The sequence below is a fragment of the Mustela putorius genome, unplaced genomic scaffold, assembly GCF_011764305.1.
Source record: "Mustela putorius furo isolate JIRA1106 unplaced genomic scaffold, ASM1176430v1.1 tig00000224_pilon_pilon_pilon, whole genome shotgun sequence".
NCBI classification, from domain to species: Eukaryota; Metazoa; Chordata; class Mammalia; order Carnivora; family Mustelidae; genus Mustela; species Mustela putorius.
Window position 1 is genome coordinate 14737186 of NW_025421321.1, and position 26180 is coordinate 14763365.

The 26180-nt window shown below is 38.0% G+C and overlaps 1 protein-coding gene and 1 long non-coding RNA gene across 3 annotated transcripts in view; one reads left to right on the forward strand and one right to left on the reverse strand.

Moving 5' to 3' along the window:
* The first annotated feature begins 122 nt into the window (after positions 1-122).
* LOC123391359 lies at positions 123-12346 on the forward strand. Its single transcript, XR_006606005.1, has 3 exons — positions 123-565; positions 5986-6135; positions 11910-12346. It is a non-coding gene; the product is annotated as an uncharacterized LOC123391359 (long non-coding RNA).
* The window catches only part of DYNC2LI1 (dynein cytoplasmic 2 light intermediate chain 1), a 42034-nt gene continuing 20070 nt past the window's right edge, over positions 4217-26180 (reverse strand). The window contains exons 6-13 of one of the 2 annotated variants that reach the window (XM_004752968.3): positions 22889-23075; positions 21896-21964; positions 21201-21278; positions 17168-17244; positions 16472-16542; positions 13451-13548; positions 12957-13049; positions 4217-4511 (exon numbers count right to left, since the gene is read on the reverse strand). In XM_004752968.3, the coding sequence (XP_004753025.1) occupies positions 4449-4511; positions 12957-13049; positions 13451-13548; positions 16472-16542; positions 17168-17244; positions 21201-21278; positions 21896-21964; positions 22889-23075 (736 nt within the window). In that variant the 3' untranslated portion in view covers positions 4217-4448. The remainder of the gene's footprint in view (positions 4512-12956; positions 13050-13450; positions 13549-16471; positions 16543-17167; positions 17245-21200; positions 21279-21895; positions 21965-22888; positions 23076-26180) is intronic. The other variant, XM_045077744.1, reaches the window with a different exon arrangement.

Genomic DNA, 26180 nt, shown 5'->3' on the forward strand with positions numbered 1-26180 from the left:
ATCCCAGGACCCTGAGATCACGACCTGAAGCCGAAGGCAGCAGCTTAACCCACTGAGCCACCCAGGCGCCCCAAAATTTTGCTGTTTTACATAGCAAAATAAGTCAGTTAAAAAATTATGCTTACAGGGCACCTGATTGGCTCTGTCAGTGGAGCATTTGACTCTTGATCTCAGGGTTGTGAGTTTGAACCCCATATTAAGTGTAGAGACTACTTAAAGATAAATTTTTAAAATTATGCTTCTATTTGATAAAAGGCTTGATAAGAAGACATTTGAGTGGTTACTGACTGTAAGTAACAAAAAAGAGTTGTGGGTTTGAGTGAAGCAAAACATCCTGCAAAATTGGGCGGTTGATGGCAATTGTTTCATTATCACTGAAAAGCCCATATTTATGTGTGCACGTCCACATGAGGGTCTGAGTTACCCAGTCACACTGAAAGGATGTTGACAGATGCTGGATGAAGACGACCCCTGACACAGAGCACCTGGTGATTTTTTGGGAGATAAAGTGAAAACCTGTGGGAATGGGCTGAGCTGAGATCACAGCATACAAGACAGACCTCAGGTAATGTCTTTAAAGTTTAGTTTACTGGGGCGCCTGGGTGGCTCAGTGGGTTAAGCTGCTGCCTTCGGCTCAGGTCATGATCTCAGGGTCCTGGGATTGAGTCCCACATCAGGCTCTCTGCTCAGCAGGGAGCCTGCTTCCTCCTCTCTCTCTGCCTGCCTCTCTGCCTACTTGTGATCTCTCTCTGTCAAATAAATAAATAAAATCTTTAAAAAGAAAAAAAAGATTAGTTTACTATTTTTCCACTTTTCACTTAGTTTCCTTATAAAATCAAAAGTGAATGTTACTAGCTAAAGTGTATGCACTGAGAAGTGACATCCTTAAGGCTAGATAGGAGGCGTTATTTAAGTCCATACAAAAAAGCTGTTCAACTGACATGGTATTTACACTAAGAAAAACCAAGTTACACACACAAAACTCGGGATCTTGAATCATAAAGAGAAATAATGCTGATAAATAGAGATACCTGTATTACATATTTTTAGGGATGAAATGATGTATATAGATGATTAAAAATGGGTTCTATACTAAATGACTGATTATCTTTCTGATTGATCTTCAGGTAATTCATGTACAAGTCTGAAAAGACCCTGTCTCAGTGTTACCATGGTAATGCTGAGGGAGAACATCTTAGTACATGAACTTGTTCAGTTGCTGTGACCTAACTTGTAAAGAATGATAAATTATAGCATTTGAAATGTCTCATATTATAGCAGAAAAGATCATTTCATTAAGGAAACCATGGTAAAATTCTATTTCTTAGAACTGTATTTAAGGATCTGCAGGCATTGGCAAGTTACCAGAATAGTATTGTCAATTTTTATAAAAGGTCTCTGACACTGATGATTATGGTGTAATAGTTACATAATGCCTTACAGATTATATATGTCACATCAGTTATAGACAATTCTGCAGATGATAATCTCTTAAAGTAGTTCAAAGAGAGTCCCACAGGAACCTCTTTTGAAATTGCTGATTTCAACTTACTAAAAATATGGGTGTGCACTGTAAGTGGAAACATTTCTACTATTCATATGCAGATGAATTTCATTCTAGCTCAGAAACATTTGGAAAATTGACATAGCATGTGACTTCAAGCTATTAAATGTTAACTGATACCATCTTAGAAAAACACAATGACTTTCAACATGTGACAGTCTGTGTCTCAAGTAAAAATGGACAGTGATGTGTAAGACGATCAAATTATATAATAGAAATTTCTATTACTGTTGTGGAACAGGCTGTTTCTTCCCAAGTCAGTAGATGTTTCTGAGATTATTGTTCACTATTAATTTAAAGGGAGCTCTTTCTCCATAGCACTTGGGCAGGGTGCCTGCACCTAAGACTGAGGATCTTTGGAAACATGCTGAAACTCCTGTTGTCAAGAGTGCTGGAATCACATGGACTGCAAGTAGTTTATGAAGTTTTTTTTTTTTTTTTTTTTAAAGATTTATGTGACAGAGGGAGAAAGAGATCACAGGTAGGCAAAGAGGCAGGCAGAGAGAAAGGGGGAAGCAGGATCCCTGCTGAGCAGGAAGCCTGATGTGGGCTCGATCCTAGGACCCTGAGATCATGACCTGAGCCAAAGGCAGAGGCCTGACCCACTGAGCACCCAGGCATCCTGAAGTCTTTTTTTAAAAATGAGGAACATTAAAAAAAAAAAAAAAGATTTTATTAATTTGATAGAGCACAAGCACTGGGAGCAGCAGGTAGAGGAGAGGGAGAAGCAGGCTTCCTGCTGAGCAGAGGGCCTGGTGTGGGCCTGGATCCCCGGACACTAGGTTCATGACCTGAGCTGAAGGCAGATGCTTAACTGACTGAGCTACCCAGGTGCCCCAAGTTGTTTATGAAGTCTTATTTCACTGCAGTGATCAGGTAGTTTGTTCTCCACTCAGATACCACTCAACGGTTTTGGTGTTCTGGGTTTACTAAATGTGCTTATTTGAAGCTGGGTGTATAGTGTATTAGAATGAGCATATTTTGTAATGGAAATGGAAGAACACAGAGTAAATTACTTTCTTGGTCAATGACAATAATTATGCTTATTCCAGATTGAATTTGGCTAGCAGGTACACAAACTCATAAGATCAAGAAGGCTTCTTAATTAAAAGCTATTTCCCTTTGGAAATGATCTTTCATTATTACCAATTCATGAAGTTTGGGCCTGCTTATTGATAGATTATATCCTTAAATTTACCTGTTCTTCAAAAAGTTACGCTGGGCACCTGGGTGGCTCAGTCGCTAAGCATCTGCCTTTGGCTCAGGTCTTGATCTCAGGGTCCTGGGATCAAGACCTGCATCAGGGCCCTGCTCAGTGGGGAGTCTGCTTCTCCTTTTACCCCTCGCCCCTCCCACCCTCACGTTCTCTCTCAGATAAATAAAATCTTTTTTTTTTTCCCTAAGATTTTTATTTATTTATTTGACAGAGATCACAAGTAGGCAGAGGTGCAGGCAGGGCAGAGGGGGAGCAGGCTCCCTGCTGAGCAGAGAGCCTGATTTGGGGCTCGACCCCAGGACCCTGGGATCATGACCTGAGCCGAAGGCAGAGGCTTTAACCCACTGAGCCACCCAGGCGCCCCTAAATAAATAAAATCTTTAAAAAAAAGTTATGCTCAAATTAATTATGTCACAATCATCAGAGGTGCTAATTAAAAATGCAGATTACTGTGGGCCTGATTCAGGATCTCTGGGTGTGGGGACTCAAGAATGTGCATTTTACTTTATTTTAAAAAAGATTTTATTTATTTATTTGACAAGGCAGCAAGGGAAGGAATACAAGCAGGGGGAGTGGGAAAGGGAAAACCTGGCTTCTTGCAGAGCAGGGAGCTTGATGTGGGGCTCAAATCCAGGACTCTGGGATCATGACCTGAGCTGAAGGCAGACACTTAATGAGTGAGCCACCCACAAGCCCCAGGAAAGTGCATTTTATGAAACTGATGCACTGCCTGCCATGGAAGGAGGCACCTAGGAATGTGCATTTTTAAAAAAGATTTTATTTATTTATTTGACAGAGATCACAAGTAGGCAGAGAGGCAGGCAGAGAGAGAGGGAAGCAGAGTTCCTGCTGAGCAGAGAGCCCGATGTAGGGCTCGATCCTGGGACCCTGAGACCAGGACCTCAGCTGAAGGCAGAGGCTTAACCCACTGAGCCACCCAGGTGCCCCTAGAGAGCTATTTTAAAAGTGAATGCTTTTAAGTGAATATTCATTTAATCCTCTTGTTTTTTTGTTTTTAAAGATTTTATTTATTTATTTGACAGACAGAGATCACAGGTAGGCAGAGAGGCAGACAGAGAGGGGGAAGCAGGCTCCCCGCCGAGGAAAGAGCCCAATGCAGGGCTCGATCCGAGGACCTTGAGATCTGAGATCATGACCTGAGCCAAAGGCAGAGGCTTTAACACACTGAGCCACCCAGGTGCCCCAGGAATATGCATTTTAAATGGGTTCTTGAGGTGCCTGTTGTGCCTGTGTTTTAGAGTCAAATAATGGTACTTGGGCAAGTGACCCACCCAAGAGCTCCTTCGAGAAGGAATCTAATATAAATGCTTAAACTCCACTGGTAACTGTTACTAAAGGCTCTTGCTTTCATAATCCTGAAATGATATAAGCAGAAACTTACAAATGCTGAACTGAGTATATACTAGTTAAACATATTAGAGAAAGAAGATTTTTATTTAAAAAAAAAAATATTGCATGTAATTACTTTTTCCCCTTGTAAAAGACTTAGAAGTATCCAGAGTGTTGCACTAATACAAGAAAAGCCACTTTTCCTTTAACAAATTACACGGCGTCCTTCACTTATTACCATTATAACTAATTAATAAAATAAACTTACTTTTGGTGGGGGGGGGGAGAAGAAATAAATACAGTATAGTTGAATGAGGTTCAAGAATCAAGCTCAATTTGTTTCCAAGACTTGGAAGAACTTCTTTTGTATTGTTCCAGTTCCTAAAACAAAAATACATGTTACTTAAGGAAAAAACTTTAAAAATTAAACTAGGCACCTTAAAACAGTCTAAGCATTTATGGGGTATGACAGTACATCCTTTATGGTATTACCATCCTCAAAATTTCTAGACAATTATTCTGTAAATTTTAAAAATTGATTTATTTTCTAGAAATGTAGAGTCTTCAGAGTTTCTGTGTAGCCTAAGTAACACTTAGGCACTTATTAAAGATGAAATTATATACTACATATATGTACAGATTCTTTCTATTCTTAAATGCATTTGTCATACTTTATTTAAAAGTGATATTATTTTTTTTAAAGTTATTTATTTATTTATTTGAAGATAGAGATTACAAGTAGGCAGAGAGGCAGGCAGAGACAGGAAGGGAAGCAGGCTCCCTGCTGAGCAGAGAGCCCGATGTGGGGCTCGATCCCAGGACCCTGAGACCATGACCTGAGCCAAAGGCAGAGGCTTTAACCCACTGAGCCACCCAGGTGCCCCAAAAGTGATATTATTTTTGTTTCCTGTTCAGCTCTTGCCAAAACTAGGTTGAAGTTGTCAAATTATCAATATTTAAAATGTATATATTCTTTTGACCCAGTGATTATGCCTTTCAAAATGTGTCTCATAGAATAATAGAGAAGAGTGCAAGGATATAAATAGGATATTCACTGTGTATACTGGGGCAGGATGAGAAACAACTTTGCTATCTCCTAGTAAGGACGTTATTAAAGACATCAATGCCCAGGGGCAGCCAGCAAAAACAGCAGTCTTCTGTGCCACATGAAAGAAACAATTGGGTGGAGAGAGGACAGGATACCTTCACTTTCTACTTCATATACTTGTGTATCTTTTGAGGGTTTTTTTTTTTTTTTGTAATGAGCATATGTTACTTTTACAATTCATAAGATAAATTCTAGTATGGGTGGAAACCCTGCATGAAGTGACTCATATGTAAAGGGATTATCACAGGGGATTGCCTCCTGGCTTCTTACATGTTGTTCAGTGTCACAGTAATTGTACAAAGTATATTATTTCAGATAAGCTGAAAGTGGTTACTCTGCAAGATAAGGCAATCACTGTTCTCTGGCTAACATAATTGAAGTTCATAGTTGTTATGAAAAGAAAATTGCATTCTCATTTTCAGAAACATTGTGGATTGTCTCTTTTATACCTGTATTCAAGTTACTTAAGTTTAAATGTTAAAAGTTTTAAAACTGAAGACAGACTTTGGAAGTTTTTGTATAGTAACTCCAAAGTAGTCTTTGCAGCTCGTTTTTTTTTTAAGTGATGTTAATTCAGTTCACCTGTCATCTCCCACATAGGGTTTCAAATACTGTTAACTCCTAAGGAATAAACAGTAATCATTTATCTTGCTTTTAATTGGAAGCACTGTATTATTTTTATCAATGATAAGGGTGAGGACATTGCTTTGAGATTCTTTGCTAAAGATATCTGTCTCCCTTCTGCAGAGAGCAAACCGAGAGAACAGGGCTGGTCACACAGGTCATATCACAAAGAATGACTGGTGTGATAAAGAACTCACGATGACCACTAGACCTTCAATACGCCTGTCATGGGAAGTCAAAATAATATGATTTAATTCTCTAAAGGAAGAGTAGGTAAGAGGATTTTCTTTATACTGCAATTCTTCATTGTTGTTTTAGAGAGCTATTTTATTTTTTAAAGATTTTATTTATTTGACAGAGATCACAAGTAGGCAGAGAGGCAGGCAGAGAGAGGGAGGAAGCAGGCTCCCTGCTGAGCAGAGAGCCCAATGTGGGGCTTGATCCCAGGACCCTGAGACCAGGACCTGAGCTGAAGGCAGAGGCTTAACCCACTGAGAAAGTGAATGCAAACTAAGGTTTCTACCTTGCCTCTTAAGAATTTCTAAAGTTTTCAACCATAAGTGGACCACAGTCTTAAAATGCTTGAAATAGCATTTTCAATAAAGGACAGTAAGAACATTTTTCCCTAAACATGTAAATCAGTGTGTTTTATGAGTTTAAATTATTAGGCTTAGGGATTAAAGACAAGTTGATTTTTTAAAACGGATTCAAAATAGATGTATGTGGCTGGCCAAGACGACCTTAAAAATATTGTTCAACCAAACTTTTTTTTTTGCTTTCTTTGGCAATAAAAATATAGAAAAGAGGTAGAAGTATTCACCAAATACTTTCTAAACATATGTCCCCTTAAAATCAGGAATGCTTTAAAACTAGAGGATTTCTTAAATTATGGAAGCAACCTAAGTGTCCATCGATAGATGAAGGGAAAAAGAAGATGTGTACATACACAATGGAATATTAGCCACAATAGCAAGATCTTGCCATTTGCAACAACATGGATGGATCTACAGGGTATTATGCTAAGTGAAATAAGTCAGAGACAATTACCATATGATTTCACTCATATGTGGGATTTAAGAAACAAATGAGCAGAGGAAAAAGAAACAAAAACCAGACTCAGCTTTAGAGAACAAACCGATAGTCATCAGAGCGGAGGTGGGTGAGAGCAGGTGATGGGGATTGAGTACACTTATGATGAGCACTAAGTAATGTATAGAACTGGTAAATTGCTATTTTGTACACCTGAAACTAATAGAATACTATTAACTACATTGGAATTTTTTTAAAAAGGAAACATTAAAACTAGAGGGCTTTTAAAAATTAGCAAAACCTGAGGAAGTATCTTTTTAATTTAAACTCAGTTAATTAACATACAATGTATTACTCATTTCAGGGATGCAGGTCTGTGATTCATCAGTCTTATATAATACCCAATGCTCTCTACAACACATACCTTCCCCAATGCCCATCACCCAGTTAACCCCGTCCCTCTACCCCTCTCCCCTCCAGGAAACTCAGTTTCCTATGACTTAAGAGTCTCTTATAGTTTGTCTCCTTCTCTGGTTTGCCTTGTTACATTATTTCCTTTCTTCCTCTATGATCCTCTGCCTTGTTTCTTAAATTCCACATATCAGTGAGATCATGATAATTATCTTTCTCTGACTGAGTTATTTCATTTAACATAATACCCTCTAGTTCCATCCACATCATTGCAAATGGCAAATTTTCTTTTTTTTTTTTTGGATGGTTGTGTAATATTCCATTGTATATATACACCACATCTTTATCCATTCATCTATCAATGGACATCTCGGCTCTTTCCATAGTTTGGCTATTGTGGACATTGGTACTATAAACATTAGGGTGCAGGTGCCCCTTCAGATCACTACATTTGTATCTTTGGGGTAAATAACCCAGTAGTGCGATTGCTAGGTGATACGGTAGCTCTATTTTCAACTTTTTGAGGAACCTCCATTCAGTTTTCCAGAGTGGCTGCACCAGCTTGCCTTCCCACCAACAGTTGTAGGAGGGTTCCCTTTTCTCTGCATCCTTGCCAACTTCTGTTGTTTCCTGACTTGTTAATTTTAGTCATTCTGACTGGTGTGGGGTAGTATCTCATTGTGGTTTTGATTTGTATTTCGCTGATGCTGAGTGAAGCTGAGGATTTTTTCATGTCTTTGTTGGCCATTTGGAGGTCTTTGGAGAAATGTCTGTTTATGTCTTCTGCCCATTTCTTGATTGGGTTATTTGCTCTTTGGGTGTTTGGGATTTTGGATACTAGCCCTTTATCTGATACATCATTGGCAAATATCTTCTCCCAGTCTTTCAACTGTCTTTTGGTTTTGATGACCTTCCTTTGCTGTACAAAACTTTTTATCCTGATGAAGTCTCAGTATTCATTTTTGCCTTTGTTTCCCTTGCCTTTGGAGAGGTGTTAGAAAGAAGCTGTTGCAGCCAAGGTTGAAGAGGTTGCTGCCTGTGTTCTCCTCTAGGATTTTGATGGATTCCTGTCTCGTATTTAGGTCTTTCATCCATTTTGGTCTATTTTTGTGTGTGGTGTAAGGAAATGGTCCAGTTTCATTCTTTTGCATGTAGCTGTCCAATTTTCCCAACACCATTTGTTGAAGAGACATTTTTCCGTTGGATATTCCTTCCTGCTTTGTCAAAGATTAGTTGACCATAGAGTTGAGGGTCATTTCTGGGCTCTCTATTCTGTTCTATTGATCTGTGTGTCTGTTTTTGTGCCAGTACCATACTGTCTTGATGGTTACAGCTTTGTAATGGAGCCTGAAGTCTGGAATGGTGATGCCACCAGTTTTTGCTTTTCTTTTTCAACATTCCTTGGGCTATTTGGGGTCTTTTCTAGTTCTGTACAAATTTTAGGATTATTTGTTCCAGTTCTGTGAAAAAAGTTGATGGTATTTTGATAGGGATTGCACTAAATGTGCAGATTGCTCTAGGTAGCATAGACCTTTTCACAATACTTGAATTGTGAAAAGTTCCATGAGCATGGAACTTTTTTCCATTTCTTTGTGCCTTCCTCAATTTCTTTCATGAGTATTCTATAGTTTCCTGAATAGATCCTTTGCCTCTTTGGTTAGGTTTATTCCTAGGTATCCTAATGGTTTTGGGTGTGATTATATATGGGAGCAAGTCCTTTATTTCTCTTTCTTCTGTCTCATTGTCGGTGTATAGACCCAACTGATTTCTGTGCATTGATTTTATATCCTGCTAGATTTTATATCTAGCAATTTTGGGGTGGAGTCTTTTGGGATTAGAGCAGAAATCAATGAAATAGAAACCAAAACAGTGGAACATATCAAAGAAACTAAGAGCTGGTTTTCTGAAAGAATTAATAAGACTGATAAAACCCTGGCCAGACTTATCAAAAAGAAAAGAGAAAGGACCCCAAAAAAATCATGAATGAAAGGAGAGATCACAGCCAACACCAAAGAAATACAAAAATTATAAGAACATTTTATGAGCAACTATATGCCAACAAATTATGCAATCTGGAAGAAATGGGTGCATTCCCAGAGATATATAAACTACCAAAACTGAACCAGGAAGAAAGAGAAAATGTGAACAGACCCATGATCAGCAAGGAAACTGAAGTGGTAATCAAAAAATCTCCTCTAACAAGAGCCCAGGGCCATGTGACTTCCCAGGAGAATTCTACCAAAGATTTATTATTATTTTTTAAGATTTTATTTATTTATTTGACAGAAATCATAAGTAGATAGAAAGGCAGGCAGAGAGAGGGAAGCAGGTCCCCAGCTGATTAGAGAGCCTGATGCGGGAATCGATCCCAACATTTAAAAAAGAATTCATACCTCTTCTTCTGAAGCTGTTGCAAAAAACTGAAATGGAAGGAAAACTTCCAAACTCTGTGAGGCCAGCATAACCTTGATCTCAAACCAAAGACCTCGTCAATAAAGAGATTTACAGACCAATATCCCTGATGAACATGGATGCCAAAATTCTCACCAAAATACCAGCCAATAGGATCCAATAGTACATTAAAAGGATTATTCACCACGACCAAGTGGGATTTTTCCTGAACATCTGCAAACCAATTAATGTGACACAATACATTAATTAAAAATAAAAGGACAAGAACTATATGATCCTCTCAAGAAATGCATAAAAAGCATGCAACAAAGTACAGCATCCTTTCTTGATTAAAACTCTTCACAGTGTAGGGATAGAGGGCACATACCTCAACATCATAAAAGCCATCTATGACAAGCCCAGTGGCTATCCTTCTCAATGGGGAAAAACAGAGCTTTTCCCCTAAGATCAGGAATATGTAAGGGATGTCCACTCTCACAACTGCTGTTCAACATAGTCCTAGAAGTCCTAGCCTCAGCAGTCAGACAACAAAAAGAAAAGGCATCTGAATTGGCAAAGAAGTAGTCAAACTCTCCCTCTTTGCAGATGACAAGTGACTATGAGGTAATATTTTCTGGTGTCCATGTGAAGCATGGCAAAACAAAGAACTGAGCAGAGAAAAGAGAGCTAATTAAGCAAAGACAGTCTTCAGGAAAGGTGAAAAGGGCCTTAAAGCTAATCCTCAAACCTGTGAGGACTGATTTCAGTCCCTGTGAGGATCTACATGCAGCTGTGGAGATGGAGTAAGGAGGAGTCTGGAGAAGTATCATAAATGACACATTTTACTACCAAGGACTTGTAATGGGTATTACAGAATTTGGGGGGGCTTGGTGCTTCCATGCCACCAGGAGGATTACTGAATTGAGATGTGGTTCAAACGCAGTTCTTCTGAGGCCCGGGGATGAATACATCCTTCTTGCCTAATGACTTTATATGACCTGAGCCTTTTCAGTGGCTCCAGAGTTGGAGGAACTGAATGCAACTCATGAGCGAGCCTCTTCATCTTAGAAGTGACATGCTCTGATTTCACTGCCAAAGATTAAGTCCCCAAACTTTTTGTTTTTTTTCCTGATGCTTATTTAAGCCACTAATAATGGGGCTTGTGGACGGGGAGGGAATCGAGAGGAGGGATCACATGTGGTCTCCGATGGACTCAGGGCCAGCCCTCCACTCATATGCAACTGTCCTCCCAAGTAGCACCAAAATCAGAAGTATCTGGGTTAAAGGTATGCAGACAAATGGCACACAGTATGAGCTTCTCTAAGCATTTACAGATGGTTTTTAAGTAAGGGCAGACTTTCATGTAATTATGGAGAACCCTGAGTGAGACATTTCTTTTAAATGAGTATTATTGTTCCAAATGGCAAATGAAATCAAATCTAAAGATCAAAATGCTGCTTTCACTGAAAAATATTATGTGGCAATAATGATATTAGAAGATCAAAAAGAGGGGCATCTAGGTGGCTCTGTTCATTAAACTGCTGTCCTCAGCTCAGGTCATGATCCCTGGACCCCAGCCCTGTGTCGGGCTCCCTGCTCAGTGGGGAGTCTCTTTCTCCCTCTTCCTCTACCCCTGCTCATGCTGTCTCTCAGATAAAGAAATAAATAATCTAAAAAAATAAAAAAGACAAAAAAACCAGGCAATGTGAAGAGCTACAGACAGCTGGCTAGAATTTCATGGAACACAAATGAATTCTTGCATAAGCTGTGTTAATAGTTTACAGTGAAGAATGATAGGTATCTTGGGGTCGCTTTCCAGTTTCAATCCAAATTCCTATTTTTAGGTTAAAATTCCTAGTTTTAGGTTATGGAATATGGATTTGAATGTGTAAAATCATGATGCTGAAAAACACCCTAGCCCCTTCATAATACCTGTATGTACTAATAAAAGGGGTCACTATGCAATATAAACAGATATTCTTATCAACAATGGCAGGTAGTCATTGACTCCTCGGTAAATATTAATTCAGGGATGGCTTCCAGCTAATCCTTAGCTAAGCTGCACACATAATAAAGGTCATGTGAGGCCATATTACTGTTCTGACAACATGCCTCTCACTTTGCGACAGCAACAGAATCCTTTAAATATTCATGACATAGTTTTCAAAAGTCTTCTGGCCTATGTTTAAATAGGATGTTTTGTTTTCTTATTCTAGGGTCCCTGAAGGTGAAAAATTAGTGCTGAGAAAAATACCCTAGTCACTGCTCCTGTGGATGGCTGTGTTCAGGTTACCCTTACAACAATGTGACGGCCCAAGTGCCAGAGCTCTACAAATCCCACCGGAGGGGCTGTCAGGGCATTCAGTTTATAATGCTTGCTGATATAAAATTTGGGTTCTGCACAGTGTCTCATTTCAAAGATCTGAGAAAATTTTAAGTTTCAGGTCATGATGAATTTACCAGCTCTTGCATTCTTATATCAGACTTTTGTATCACAAATGGCACTAGCTGGGCATCTGTGGAACACAGTCCATTTTTAACCACTTTCCTAAGAGATCCTGTGTTTGCATCCTTTCATACTGGGTAGTCCTGTATTTTTCTGGTACAAGAAAAGTTTATCTGAATTTTCTAAATAAATCCACAAACAAAAGAATATTGTGACATTCTCTCCCTAGCAAGGTAAGAATCACTATCCATCTTCAACATAAACTGGAAAACCCAAAAAGGATACGTGAACATTTTGTCATCTCTGGGTGATGGAATGGTTTAAATTCCTTCTTTTTTTTTTTTAATATTTTATTTATTTATTTGATAGACAGAGATCACTAGTAGGCAGAGAGTCAGGCAGAGAGAGGAGGAAGCAGGCTCCCTGCTGAGCAGGGAGCCCGATGTGGGACTCGATCCCAGGACCCTGAGATCATGACCTGAGCTGAAGGCAGAGGCTTAACCCACTAAGCCACCCAGGTGCCCTAAATTCCTTCTTTATGCATATCAGAATTTCTTTTATATAGTGACGATGTACTATTTCAATTATATATATTTTTAAGATTTTATTTTTAAGTACTCTCTACACCAACCATGGAGCTCGAACTCATAATCCCAAACATCAAGAGTTGCACAATCTAACAACCGAGCCAGCCAGGCACCCCTTTGATAATTTTAAAAGTAAAAAAAGAAAAAGAAAATAAATTGAGAAAAATCTATGAAATTCTAGAGATATTTTGTGATAAAACTCGAGATAAAATAAATGATAAAGATACTACCTGATCCTTCTGAATTCTCATTTCATCAACTTCACTTTCCGCATACTGAGGGTCTCTTGCAGGGTCCTTGATATCTTTTAGTGTGTTGATACTCTGAAATTACACTTAAAGTCATTTATGCCCATACCCCCAAACCGTCCATGACTACCATCTGCCTCAGCCAGACTGTCTATGGTCTTTTGAGGTTTTATCATCACCACTGTGGCCCATTTCAGATGCCACCAGGCCCTCTCCCACCCTCTCCTTCCAGTTGCTGTCTCTCCCTTCTCCGGCACCCTGGGAGCTGAATTTGAAAGTGGAGCAAGAGCTGTGTCTTGCTCATCTTTTAAAACCCACAGTGCCTCATGTATAATAGTTTTTTGGCACATATTTAATTGATTTTTGAGCATGCAAGAGTAGAAAACAAAGTAATTATAATAGGCTCACTGGAACATTTTCTAATAAATTGAATAATGCACAAAAATTCTTGCTTTAAAAGAATTAGAAATCTTTACCTTTGGTGGAAAGACCCTTTCATACACTTTCTTCCACAACTCCATTGGTGAATGGGCATGAAGTTTTCCAATATCATTATCAGGAACAGGAGGAGATCCTAAAATTGGAAATTGTACACAAAATGACTACACTGATTAAAACCTGACAATCAATAAAACAGGACACTCAGAAAAATACAAATCCAAGATCACTCATTTCCCTTTTCCCTAATACAGCCACTCTTAACATTTACACCAACCCAGTGTAGCAAGGCCACAGATTATCTAGTACTAGAGGAAGAAGAGACAGAGTAAAGAGTTGTGATTCTCTTTCCCCATACTTATGTTGCCATCTGGTGAACTACTAAGTTTGATATTCTCATGTGTTTGTGAATTTGTAAGGAAACACTCTTATGTGCTACTCATTAGAGTACAAATTGGGACAACTAATTTAGAAGCTAATTTGGCACTACTAACTGACATACAAATATGGAAAAAGGTTATACGCTATTACCCAGAAACCCCCATTTTTGGTGTATAATCCAGAAACACCTGCACACAGATATTAATGATTTCACACTGCAGCATCATTTTTATTAGTGAAAAACTGGCCACAAACTGTCCATCAGTGAGGGTATAGTGAACCAAATCACTATGCACAGCTATGCTTTGTAACCCTACAGCAGTCAAAACACCAAATCCAACTACAGCATTAACACGGAAAACCACTAAGACATACTGAGTAGAAAGGGAAACTTTCAAAATGCTAGCTACAGAATGATCCAGTTATGTTCAAACAAGTAGGTTTTTCTACTTCCCATGTATAGAAAATAGTCTGGAAGTATGCACATCAAACTTGATCCTTGGATGAACTATTCTAACATTTTATAATGAGAGTATCTTTATGTACGGATTGTGTAATTTAATCTGAAAAAACTTTGCCACTTCTTGGCAATAGTCAATCTATAATCTGAGATTTCTCATTCTTTCTTTTCTAGTATTTATAATGTTGCTCTTTCAGGACCTCCTTACCACTTTGGTGGGAAAGATAGTGATGCAATCCACCAATCTTACTCAGCTTTCCCAAGTTTTTTACTTGTCCTCATTTGTGTGTGTGTGTGTGTGTGTGTGTGTGTGTGTGTGTATTAAGTTCTATACAAGTTTTATCACCTTTGTAGGTAAATGTATCCACCCCCACAGACAAGATACTGCACAATGCCACTGTCTCAAGGATCCCTTGCTCTGCCCTTTTATATCCACACCACCCCTTCCGAATCTCTTCTCCTACACCTCCCCACCTACAGTCCTGTCCCTAACCTCTGATAACCATTAATCTTTCCTCCCATTTCTAAAATTTTTCATCACAAAAATTTTACATAAATAGAATCATATTGTATATAATCTTTTCTGATTGGCTTTTCTTCACTCAGTATAATTCCCTGGTGATTCATCCAAGTTACTGCGTGTACCAATAGTTTGTTCCTTTTTATTGCTCTGTAGTATTCTACAGTGTGGACATACCATACCATAGTACAGAGTTTCAAACAACATCTGGTTGTTCAAGTTTGGGACTATTACAAATGAAGCCACCATGAACATTTGTGTAGAGATTTTCATGTGAACGTAACTTTTAATTTCTCTGAGATAAATACCCAATAATGCATTTCCAGATCATATAATAGTATGTTTAGTTTTATAAAAATAAAAAAAAACTGTCAAACTGTCTTCAAGAGTGGCTGTTATCATTTTACATTCCCACCAGCAATGTAGGAGTATCTAGTTTCTCCATATTCTTGCCAGCATTTGGTGTTGTCGCTATTTTTTGTTAGCTATTCTGATGACCTCACTGTGGTTTCAATTTGCATTTCCCTAATGATTAAAGATATTAAACATCTTTTCATATGCTTATTTGCCATTTGTATATCCTTGGTGAAATGCTTGTCTTTTGGCTGTTTTCTAATGGGATTTTGTTTTTACTGTTAATTTCTTTATATATTCTAGATATCTATAGTCCTTTGTTAGATATGCAGTTGAAAATATTTTCTCCCATCATGTAGCATGTCCTCTTATTCTTTTCAAATGGACTATCAAGAGCAAAAGTTTTTAACTTTGATGAGGTCTAAGCTCCATGGTTTTTAAATTCATTAATTCTCATTCCTTTTTGACCTCCAGCTATTTTCAGGGGCATTATCTATCGGTACACACAGTGATTCTCATAGCTAATGAAATTAAGTTGGTATTAATGACAGTTATAACATAAAACCAGTCTTTGTGACCACTCATTAACAACCTCTACTCTTTTCATTCCAATTCAATCTATAATCTCATTACAAAGATTTACATTTGAAGTCCAGTCAACTTTTGCATGTAATAGTAATTATGGATAAGAAATAAAGAACAAAACTACTATCTACTAGAGCATTAAAACCAAACTATGTCAGCCTCTGAGTAGAAGGAGTTGCTAGGCCCCAAACCTCCACAATGAAAGTAGTTTCTGTGGGAAGATAAGGAACTTGATTATACAAAGCTTTCAAATTCTTTCTGCTCACAAGCCTAAAATGTCCATAAGTTTAGGAAATACATCCCATCATCTGAAGCAAACTATTTTCATAATGAAGAATTAAAGCATACATAATTAGTACAACTGTTCTTTTTTGGTTTAGTCCATCACTTTTTTCATCAAGGCCTGTAATATATAGCTTTCACTTTCCCGACCACTCTTGTGTTTCTGGTTTTCTTTTAACCCCACAAGCTAAAATTTAAAAGTACCAGGAAATCAGTGAGGGAAAAGAAATACATGCAAAATTTTCTAGTGAAAGAGAGATCCAAAATCAGTTTCTTATGTGGCAACATTCCTTCCATTACAAATATGTCAATGTGATGCATGCTGCATCAATACTGTATATACAAATAAATACATAAATAACAGCAATGATAATGAACTCAGAAATGGTGGTATATTGGAGATGAAGTGAACACAGGCTAGGATGAAATCAATAAGCAATTAAAAAAAGACTGAACAATCTTAATAAGTTCACCAACCTATTTGACTTAAAGAATCCAATCCTGCTGTGATAAACAGTGGTTTATTCTGATCCACACATATTGATTTGCTACATGGGTAAGAAGAAAAGAGAGTCTAATTTAGTTTAGCAATCGAATATCCTGCCATGCTCTACTGTAAATACAAGAGCCAAGTTTTATATCTAGCTACCAGTGAGAGAGCACTGTCCCCAAATGAGTGAGTGAATATCTACTTAACCTTTTTCAAAAACTAAAAGTCTGGCATCAATAAAATTTTATAGGGGAAAAAACAGTGACAGACCCAAATTACCTTAAATGAAAACCAAGAAAAGTAGCAATGTTAAGAAAAATATACATACTACAATGATCAGTTCGGTTCCTAATCAATATAAGAAAATGTAACACAAGGAAAGCTACTAAAATGAGAGAAGTAGAAGAAATCAGTGAAATAACTGTAATATTACTATTTTATTCTAGTCTCTTAAGTGTTATGTAACATTTTAGTTGTACAATTTGAGATAATATTTTTTTTTTCAATTTGAGATAATATTTAAACAATACAAGAAATAGGAAATAATATGGAATTATTTCTCTAAGAATAGCCACCTGGGGACACTTTCTTCGAAGAAACAATAATGAGTTGAGAACAATAATCAGATGAGATTATTGGCAAAAAAAAATTAAAAAGATACAAAAAGTATAGTTTAACAGTACCTTTTGTTAATGCCAAATGCTAACTGGTTGATAACTCCACGTATTTTTAGTAATAGAGCTTCTGATTTACTGGTAAACTAAAAAAATAAAATCAGGAGAATATATGCTGTATTTTCAAATCACAGAAACAGGTAAAATACAATATGGCTCTGAACAAGTACAAATTGCAGACAGAATTATTTATTTGCCCAACACACACTTGTGTTAGAGCAGACAGCAACCTGAAAAAAGGAAAATAATCTCAATAAATTTGTTTTAACTCATTCTTCAAGCTTCCTGAGTGCACAATACTGAAGGGACATGTGTATGTACTAATCATTTCAGCTACTCCCACATATGGATCATAATTATTTTCAAAATACAGTCTGGTTGGTAGAAAATAGGAGGTATACATCATAAACAACTTTTCCATCCACGGGCATATTACTATCTTCCAAAAAGCCAGCAGGGAAACTACAGACTAGTTCAACAATACTGATACTCATTAAAAAGATATTTTAACTTCTCTTCAGAATTGCCCTTAAGTCTGCAAAGGAAGCTACTAAACATTCTCAGGGGTGGTATGCAACTAGGGTGACCATAACCAGAACACTCCAGAGAATTAAAGCGGGTGATATTATTAATAATTAAGCTGAGACCTCAGGTGAACATCAGGACATGTGCTTACCCTACAAATCTTTTAAGACTTGATTTTGGATTTTTGGAAATTTGATTTGATTTTTGAAAATACCAGAAGTTACTCAGCCAAATCAGAATGGCTAAGATGTATGAAAGTGGGAAAAACAACCCTGCAGCAAAATGAAAAGTAATTTTATAAGGCAAAGAAATCAGTTTTCAGGGTAAGATTCATTCTGGATTAAGGACAGGATCCCAGGCAAAGTATTTACTCACGTGAATATATTAAATTTAATACATTGACTTTTGAAAATTGAAACATTTTTTAATACTTCTTTTGAGGCTTAAAAGTATAAAAAAACTAAATTTTTAAAACACAACTTTATTAGTATTATTATTTATGTTTCCTATGTGGAAAGGAAAATACCTCATCACAAATGTCATTTCACAGAAGGGCTGGGAGGACATGAGAAACTTTCTGACCCCCCCCACCTCAAATCTGTCACATCAATTGCCTTGAAACATCCTCCACAAATAGCTTAGAGCTTCTGCTTGGCTAAACTCAACGGAAACCCATCATCTCCCAAAGCAACTCATTCCATTTTCAGATAATGGTAGTATTAGAAAGTTCTTTCTTATTTTGAGATAAACTCTGCTCCACTGATTCCTTGTTCTTGACTCTGAGAGAGCAAAGAATATCTAATCCCTAAACCTTTTGGATTCCTTCCAATACCTATCCTTTGAATATTTAAAGAGCATTATCACATTCTTGATGACAAAACATAATTTTATACTCCTCCTCATATATCACATTTTAAAAAAAAGATTTCATTTATTTATTTATTTGACAGAGAGAGAGAGATCATATGTAGGCAGAGAAGCAGGCAGAGAAAGGGGGGAAGCAGGCTCCCTGCTGAGGAGAGAGCCCAATGCAGGGCTCGATCTCAGGACTCTGAGATCATGACCTGAGCCAAAGGCAGAGGCCCAACCCACTGAGCCACCCAGACGCCCCACACATCACATTTTTAAGTCTCATACCATCCTGGCAGATCTCCACTGAATCTGGTCCTACTTATCAATGTTTTCTTTTCTTTTTTTGTTTAAAGATTTTATTTATTTATTTGATGGAGCACAAACAGGGGGAGCAGCAGGTAGAGGCAGAGGGAGAAGGAGGCTTCCTGCTGAGCAGAGAGCCTAACGTGGAGCTCAATCTCGGGATGCTGGGACCATGACCTGAGGAGAAGGCAGACACTTAACTAAGCCACCCAGGCACCCCTATCCATGTCTTTCTATTTTTAAATTTTTATTAACTCATAATGGTGAGTCCATCTTCTTGACCGAATTAGAAAGGATCAACTAAAGGGCTAAAAAAATAACTGTTGAGTATCCATCTATCTTTTCAAGCAGCACCAAACGGATTCTCTTGAATGGGGGGGTGGGGAAGACGAGAAGTCAAATGGAAGGAGGGGGCTTTGTAACTCTCTTCCTGGTCTGGGCAGCTATACAATCGTTATGGTTCTCCTGGTCCAGAAGGGCTCCTCTAACCCAACCTCTCATCCCTCTAGCTTGCTGAAAGCTGAGATGAAGCTTTTCTCAAATCCATTCCCTAGAAGACCCTGATCTCGTAGGACCTTCTAGACCTGCTGAGGCCTGGGCTGATCTAATATTTGTCCACTAGACTAGATTCCAACTGGTCATAAACGTGATCTGTTCCTAAAAAGATAGAGTGTTCCCTCAGCTAAGCAACCAGAACTATCTTACAGTAAAAATAAGAAACTACAAGATCCATGGTCTTTGCTTCTGTATTCTAGATACATTCATTTTAAACTCCCCGTATCTCTTTGAAACAGTTAAAAAAAAAGTATTTCCAAAGCACTCTGTCAATTTAATATACAAAGAGATAGAGTATAAACATAAAAGGTATTGATTTTTAAAAAAATACACAATGCAATTTGGAGTCTTCAGAAGTATAAAAATTTTAAATATAGATCATATTCATCAGTTTTAGTCATAATATCCTAGCCATGAAGGCCAGGGATAGACCGTGTTGTCTCCAGCTTCCTCCGAGCACTTAATGTACCAGGAAAAAGAAACCATTCAAATGGGAAGATAGTATTTCTTTTAAATAAAAGTGCTTTTATATCTTATTGCATTAAAGAATACCCTTAATCCCTTATTCCTGCTATGGAAGGTAAGGGTAACAGTTATTATAATAAGCAACATTTACTAAGGAATACTGTTTCAGGCCCTGTGGTGAGCACATCACCTTACTCTCTCACTTACTTTCACAACAACCCTATGAAGAAGGCACTGGGTTTTGTCCATTTTACCCTGGAGGAGATTGGGGCTTGAGTGAGACGACATGGCCTGAGATCACTCATCTGATAAATGGCTGTCCTGACATTTGAACCCAGACAGCATGACTCTCAAGTTCATGGTTTTAACCCCTAACACAAAACAGTGTTTTGTTCTGTTTTGAAGTTTAAAAAAAGAACACATTGTTAAAGGGTTTTTTTTCTCTTTTCTCTTAGGAGAAGACAGATTCTAATTCTTTTTTTTTTTTAATACTTTTATTATTTATTCGACAGAGAGAAAGAGAGCACAAGTACACAGAGCAGCAGGCAGAGGAAGAGGGAGAAGCAGGCTCTCCGCTGAGCAGGGAGCCTAATGTGGGGCTCGATCTCAGGACCCTGGGATCATGACCTAAGCCAAAGGCAGCCGCTTAACCAACTAAGCCACCCAGGGGCCCCCAGGTTCTAATTCTTTTTTTTTTTTTTTAAGGATTTTATTTATTTATTTGACAGACAAAGATCACAAGTAGGCAGAGAGGCAGGCAGAGAGAGGGAGGAAGTAGGCTCCCTGCTGAGCAGAGAGCCCGATGTGGGGCTCGATCCTGGGACCCTGAGACCATGACCCGAGCCAAAGGCAGAGGCTCAACCCACTGAGCCATCCAGGTGCCCCTAAGATTTTCTTCATTTATTTGACAGAGATCACAAGTAGGCAGGGGTTGGGGGGAGAAGCAGACTCCCCGCCAAGCAGAGAGCCTGATGTGGGGCTCAACCCCAGGACCCTGGGATCATGATCTGAGCCGAAGGCAGAGGCTTTAACTCACTGAGCCACCCAGGCGCCCCTCCAGATTAGGCTCCATGTTCGGCAGAGAATATGCCCGAGATTCTGACCGGGGTTTATGGACATAAGCAATTGCTCTGAAGACATGGTTGGCCATCTAGCAGAGTATGTTCTAGAAATACATTTTCAAACATTCCATAACAAGAGGATTTGGAGGCAGTAGGAAAGGGAAGGATGGAACTATGTGTACTAGTAAAAACATTAGTATTTACAACTGTGCATCAAATTGCTAATCTTTCTAAGTTTGGTGCTGCCCACACTCAAGCCAAAGTATAAGAAATGTACGAACCATTAATGATGCTCCATAATAATGTGCAACAAATCGAAGGGTCTTGCATATAACCTTCCTCTTCTCAGAGTCAAAATCCTGAAGAAATAGGTTTTTAAAAAGAAAAAGCAAGTTGAGAAAATTAAATTCTTGTAGCAGGAAGGTGAAAATTATCAAGTATAGAAATATATGATTTTTTTTTTTTTGGAACATACCCTGAGGAGTAGGACTCCATTACCCTGATATTTGTTCCTATAGAGAGTTGAACAGTAGCTGCAGCCTTCTAGAACTATAGCTATCAGATCTTTTCTTGTTTAAACACTTAGCTCAATAGAATTTAGATATGAGCACACATTTTACAGTGTGGAATACCCTAGGGATTCTCTGACAAGCAAAGATAAGAAGAAACCAATTTTCCACTTTCTTCAATTTGAAAGTTAGGAAATCAGCCCTATCCCTCAGTGACTCAGTGAAAGATTCAGTTTCTCAATCCACCCATCCCCCCTGACTGCCTTATCCCCACTCCACTGTATGTATTGTTCTTTACATATTTTCTTTCCCCACTATGTCTTCTTTTCCAAAATCCTTAAGATGTGTGACTCCTTGATTTCTCCCTCACAGAATCATTTTTCTCATATCACTATAATTTTTGTTCCTCTACCATAAAGCCTGGGTAAGCATAAACCACCACCTTAACTAGAAGTGGAAAAGCTTACCTGAAAAATATCGTATTTACTTCCAATTATGACCAGAGGTATTAGAAATGGGTCGATTAATTCACGATCCTGTTAACATATTTTATTGATTATTATAAATTGCTTAGTACTATGTATTCAGAAAATTCTATTGACTTCTAAAAATATACCATTTTAGTCTTTTTAGAAATGTTGATTTGGCTTGACATAGAGGTTGTCTGAATTTTTAACTTTCACTTGCTAAATTATATACCTCAAGAATAAAACAAGAAATGGCAATTCCTAAATTACCATATTTATTTATTTGTTATATTCTGTCCCATTTTCTTAAATAACATGTAATCGGCCTGTTTTTATTATTTACTATTTGGTATTAGCTTTTGTTGCAGTAGCATTTACACTGCACGGATGGAAACCATAAACTATCAGTTTCATCCTCATATTCCCTATAAAGCTGGGCAACGTAAGATAGTGCTGCAGGTTTTCTAGAAAATAATATTCATGGTTGTACTGAAAGACCTGTGTTACCATCGCTGCAACTTTTCAATTTAGTTAGTTGTCAGATAATCAAAAGATATTGAATATATGACAGACACTAAATGAATGTAAAGTACAGAGTGACAATGAAGGCTGTGAAAACTCTACTCATTGCTTAAACTTGTAGCTTCATCTGCTCTTTGCCAGGTGACTTTTGTACAGTCCGTTTTTTATCTTCATTTTACAGAGGTTATAAAATCAATATCAAACTACTACTTCAAAACTCTATTTCTTTTGATTGGTATAATATGCCATAACAATCACAGTGAATGTCTAACAAGAAGACATGAGAAATCATTTTCCTTGTTTTGCTCTCACTGAGGTTTCATTAAATTGCTATAATTTTCCAGTGAACAAGTTCATCTACATCAAATGAATTTCAAATCATGCATAAAAATCTAAGGAAGCTGTTTGTGATGTTATCTTTAACTATGTATGGGGCTAAGGATTCCGGGAATAATCCCAACAGTAACTCACTGGATGGTCCTTCTGCATATTACTCCATATCTTCTGTCTCATTTCAGAAGCTGCTTTAGAATTGGTCTTGCCCAGTTTCATTATCATTTTATCCACATGGCTTTTTGTGGCTTGCAACAGATTTTCCATGGTGGGCCAAAGGTCATTAGGTTTCGAAAGATCCAAAACAAGAACAAGAGAAAATGTCCTAAAAAAAATAAAAACATTTCTTAAAAAAGACTCAAAGTAATTACAGTCTTGAAACTTTATTATACTGAAATTTATTCTCTAAGAATAACACTATCGCTTAAAGATCAAACAAAACATATAGCACTTTTCTAAGACAAAACACACACAGAGACAGCCCAAAGTTATAGCCTTATTTATTCCAGCAATTTACTCTAGTGATATTTAAGTGTTATAACCAACAGTGGCACTGAAGGTTTTGTTTGTACTAATAATAATCCAATTCAAATAATCTGCAAGCGATCAGGTCCAACAATGTGATGATCCAATCCAATTTTACTGTGTCCTCTAGAGAATGGAAACAAAGAATGAGAGCACAAGCAACAACATGACAATTAGGTCACAGAGAACAGATGTACGGATGGCCCCAGGCAGGGGACTATCTCCTTTACTAAATCTTTGCAACAACCCTTCCGAGAAGATGTTATGATGCCCATCATATGGATTAGAAGTCCGAGGCGCAGATTTATAGAACTAGTAAACTGTAGAGCCGTAGATCCAGAGCCACACGTCCTGCTCTACGATGGGGCCTCTCTGAATGCACACCCCTGGTGACCATGCACACCACTGCCATCATCACATGAATGTGTACTCGTGTTCCTGTCACTCAAACAAATCAAACTCATCAACAACAAACCCACAAAAAAATGGGCAAAAGACACCAACAGACATTTCTCCCAAGAAGATCTACAAACGGCCATTAATATATGAAAAGATGCCCAATATCCCTAATCCTTACAGTAACATAAGGATTACTAACATACTCCTTAGGATAGCTATGGTAAGACAAAAACAGAACAAAACACCAATAACAAGTGCTGGTAGGAAAACAGAGAAATCAGAATCCTTGAGCATTGCTGGGGAGAATGTAAAATGTGAAATTCCTACTGTGTTAAACAGTATGCTGGTTCCTCAAAAAATTAAGCAATTACCATATGATCCAGCAATTCCACTTCCAGGAGTATCTGAGATCAGGGACTCGAACAGGTATCTCTACACTAACGCTCATGGCAGCACTATTCACAATAGCCAAAAGGTGGGAATGACCCAAATACCCATCCATGGCTGAATTCTTCAACAAAATGCAGTATATCCACCCAGCAGAATACCAATGGAAGGAAATTCTGACACAGGTGAACCTGAAGACATTCTGTGGCGTGAAAGAAGCCAGACTCAAAGGACAAGTACCGCACCACTTCATGAACAGGAGAGCCCTAGAGTAGTCGGATTCACAGAAATTCATAGTGCGTATGAAGGTGGCTGCCAAGGGCCAGGGAAGGGGACTGTAGGGAATCAGTGTTTCATGGGGACAGAGAATGGAAGAATGAAAAAAAATCTGGAGATAGTGGTGATGGCTGCATAAGGAGTAGATACATGTACACTTAAAAGTGGCAAGGGATAAAATGTGAGGACATTTTATCAAAACAAAAAACAAAAGGAGTATTTCAGAACATGGTCATAGTAAGTATGAAGAGCCATAATCACAAGCCAGTATGTTCCCCCTGATCAACAGGGCAACCATTCTGTTAGATATAGCAAGGAATTACAAATACATGTTAGTCATTTTATAATTATATCAGTTCTTTTGGTTAGAGAAAAACCAGCTATTTTGTGTAATTCAAGCGAAACGGTAACTAAATTCTATACTATAGGTCTAACTTCAGAAAATAGTCTTTTATACAGTAATTATCGAGGTTTGCTATAAAATCAGCACGTCATTAAGTTGTATAGCTAATCAGATCTACATCATTTTAATAAACCCATAATAGCTTTACTTGACTATAATAATAAATAATATATATCTTTATAAGAAATTAAATTTATTGTAGGGGGTTAGTATGGTTGTTTAAAAAACACACTGATTATGGTTTTACTTTTTTTACTGTGGTAAAATGTTATGTAACCAAAAATCTATTATTTTTCCAAATAAAAAGTAACTTGAGGTGAAAACATAACAGAATACTCAACCTTTTTCCAAAATTAAAGTTTGTATTTCCATTGCACTGTACACACCTGTGTTATTTTTCCTTCATAGCAAATAACAGCAAAATAATTTTTGAGTATAGTTGACAGACTGTCACATTAGTTTCAGGTGTATAACTTAGTGATTGACAAGTTTATACACGATGCTGTCCCCACTGTGAGTGTGGCTGCCGTCTGTCCCATTACATCACTATTACGATATCACTGACTGTATTCCTTATGCTGTGCCTCTTATCCCTGTGACTTACTCATAACCAGAAGCCGGTGTCTCCCGCTCCCCTTCATCCACTGTGCGCATCCCTCCACCCCCTCCCTCCGGCAGCCATCAGTGTGCTCTCTGTATTTACGTGTCTGTTTCTGCTTTTGGTTTCTTTTTTTTTAGATTCCATTTATAAGTGGAATCCTATGGTATCTGTCTTCCTCATTCTTACTTATTTCATGTAGCACAGTACCCTGTAGGCCCATCCATGTTGTCTCAAATGGCATGATCTCCTATTAAAAAAAAAACAAACTTTTTTTTTTTTTTTTTAAAAACACAACCACCTCTTTAAACAGGGAATGAAACCACAGGAAATGCTCCATTACAAATTATGTAAAGTCTGTTTAATGCACTTATAATCACTGTATGGAAGATAAACAGTATCTAATAGCATTTGGCAATATTATTTTTCACAAGTTGCTGGGCTTTCTCCAACACAAGGAAATTAATTATGTGTCAAATTGATTCCAGTCACAAAACACTCTAAGATCTGCAACAACATTAGGCGTGAAATGTTTTTCATGAATTCCTTAAGCACTCAGCAAACTACTTTGGATGCAGGCCTCCAGCTTCCCTTCTGTGTGTTTATCAGAACCCTGACCTTCCCTCGTAAAGCAAGCCACGGCTGCCCTGGGATTCCAGGGAACGAAGACCCAAGAACTCACAAAGTGAGACATTAAAGAAGCTGTGGGAGAATGTGGCTTCCTGCAGAAAGCATAATTTCCACAAGGCCATCAGGCCTGGAGCCTCTTGGGCCAGAGGAGGGGAGTGAGATCATTTGACAGGGTGATGGCAGCAGAGTCATGGCCAGAACTGGAGCCAGCT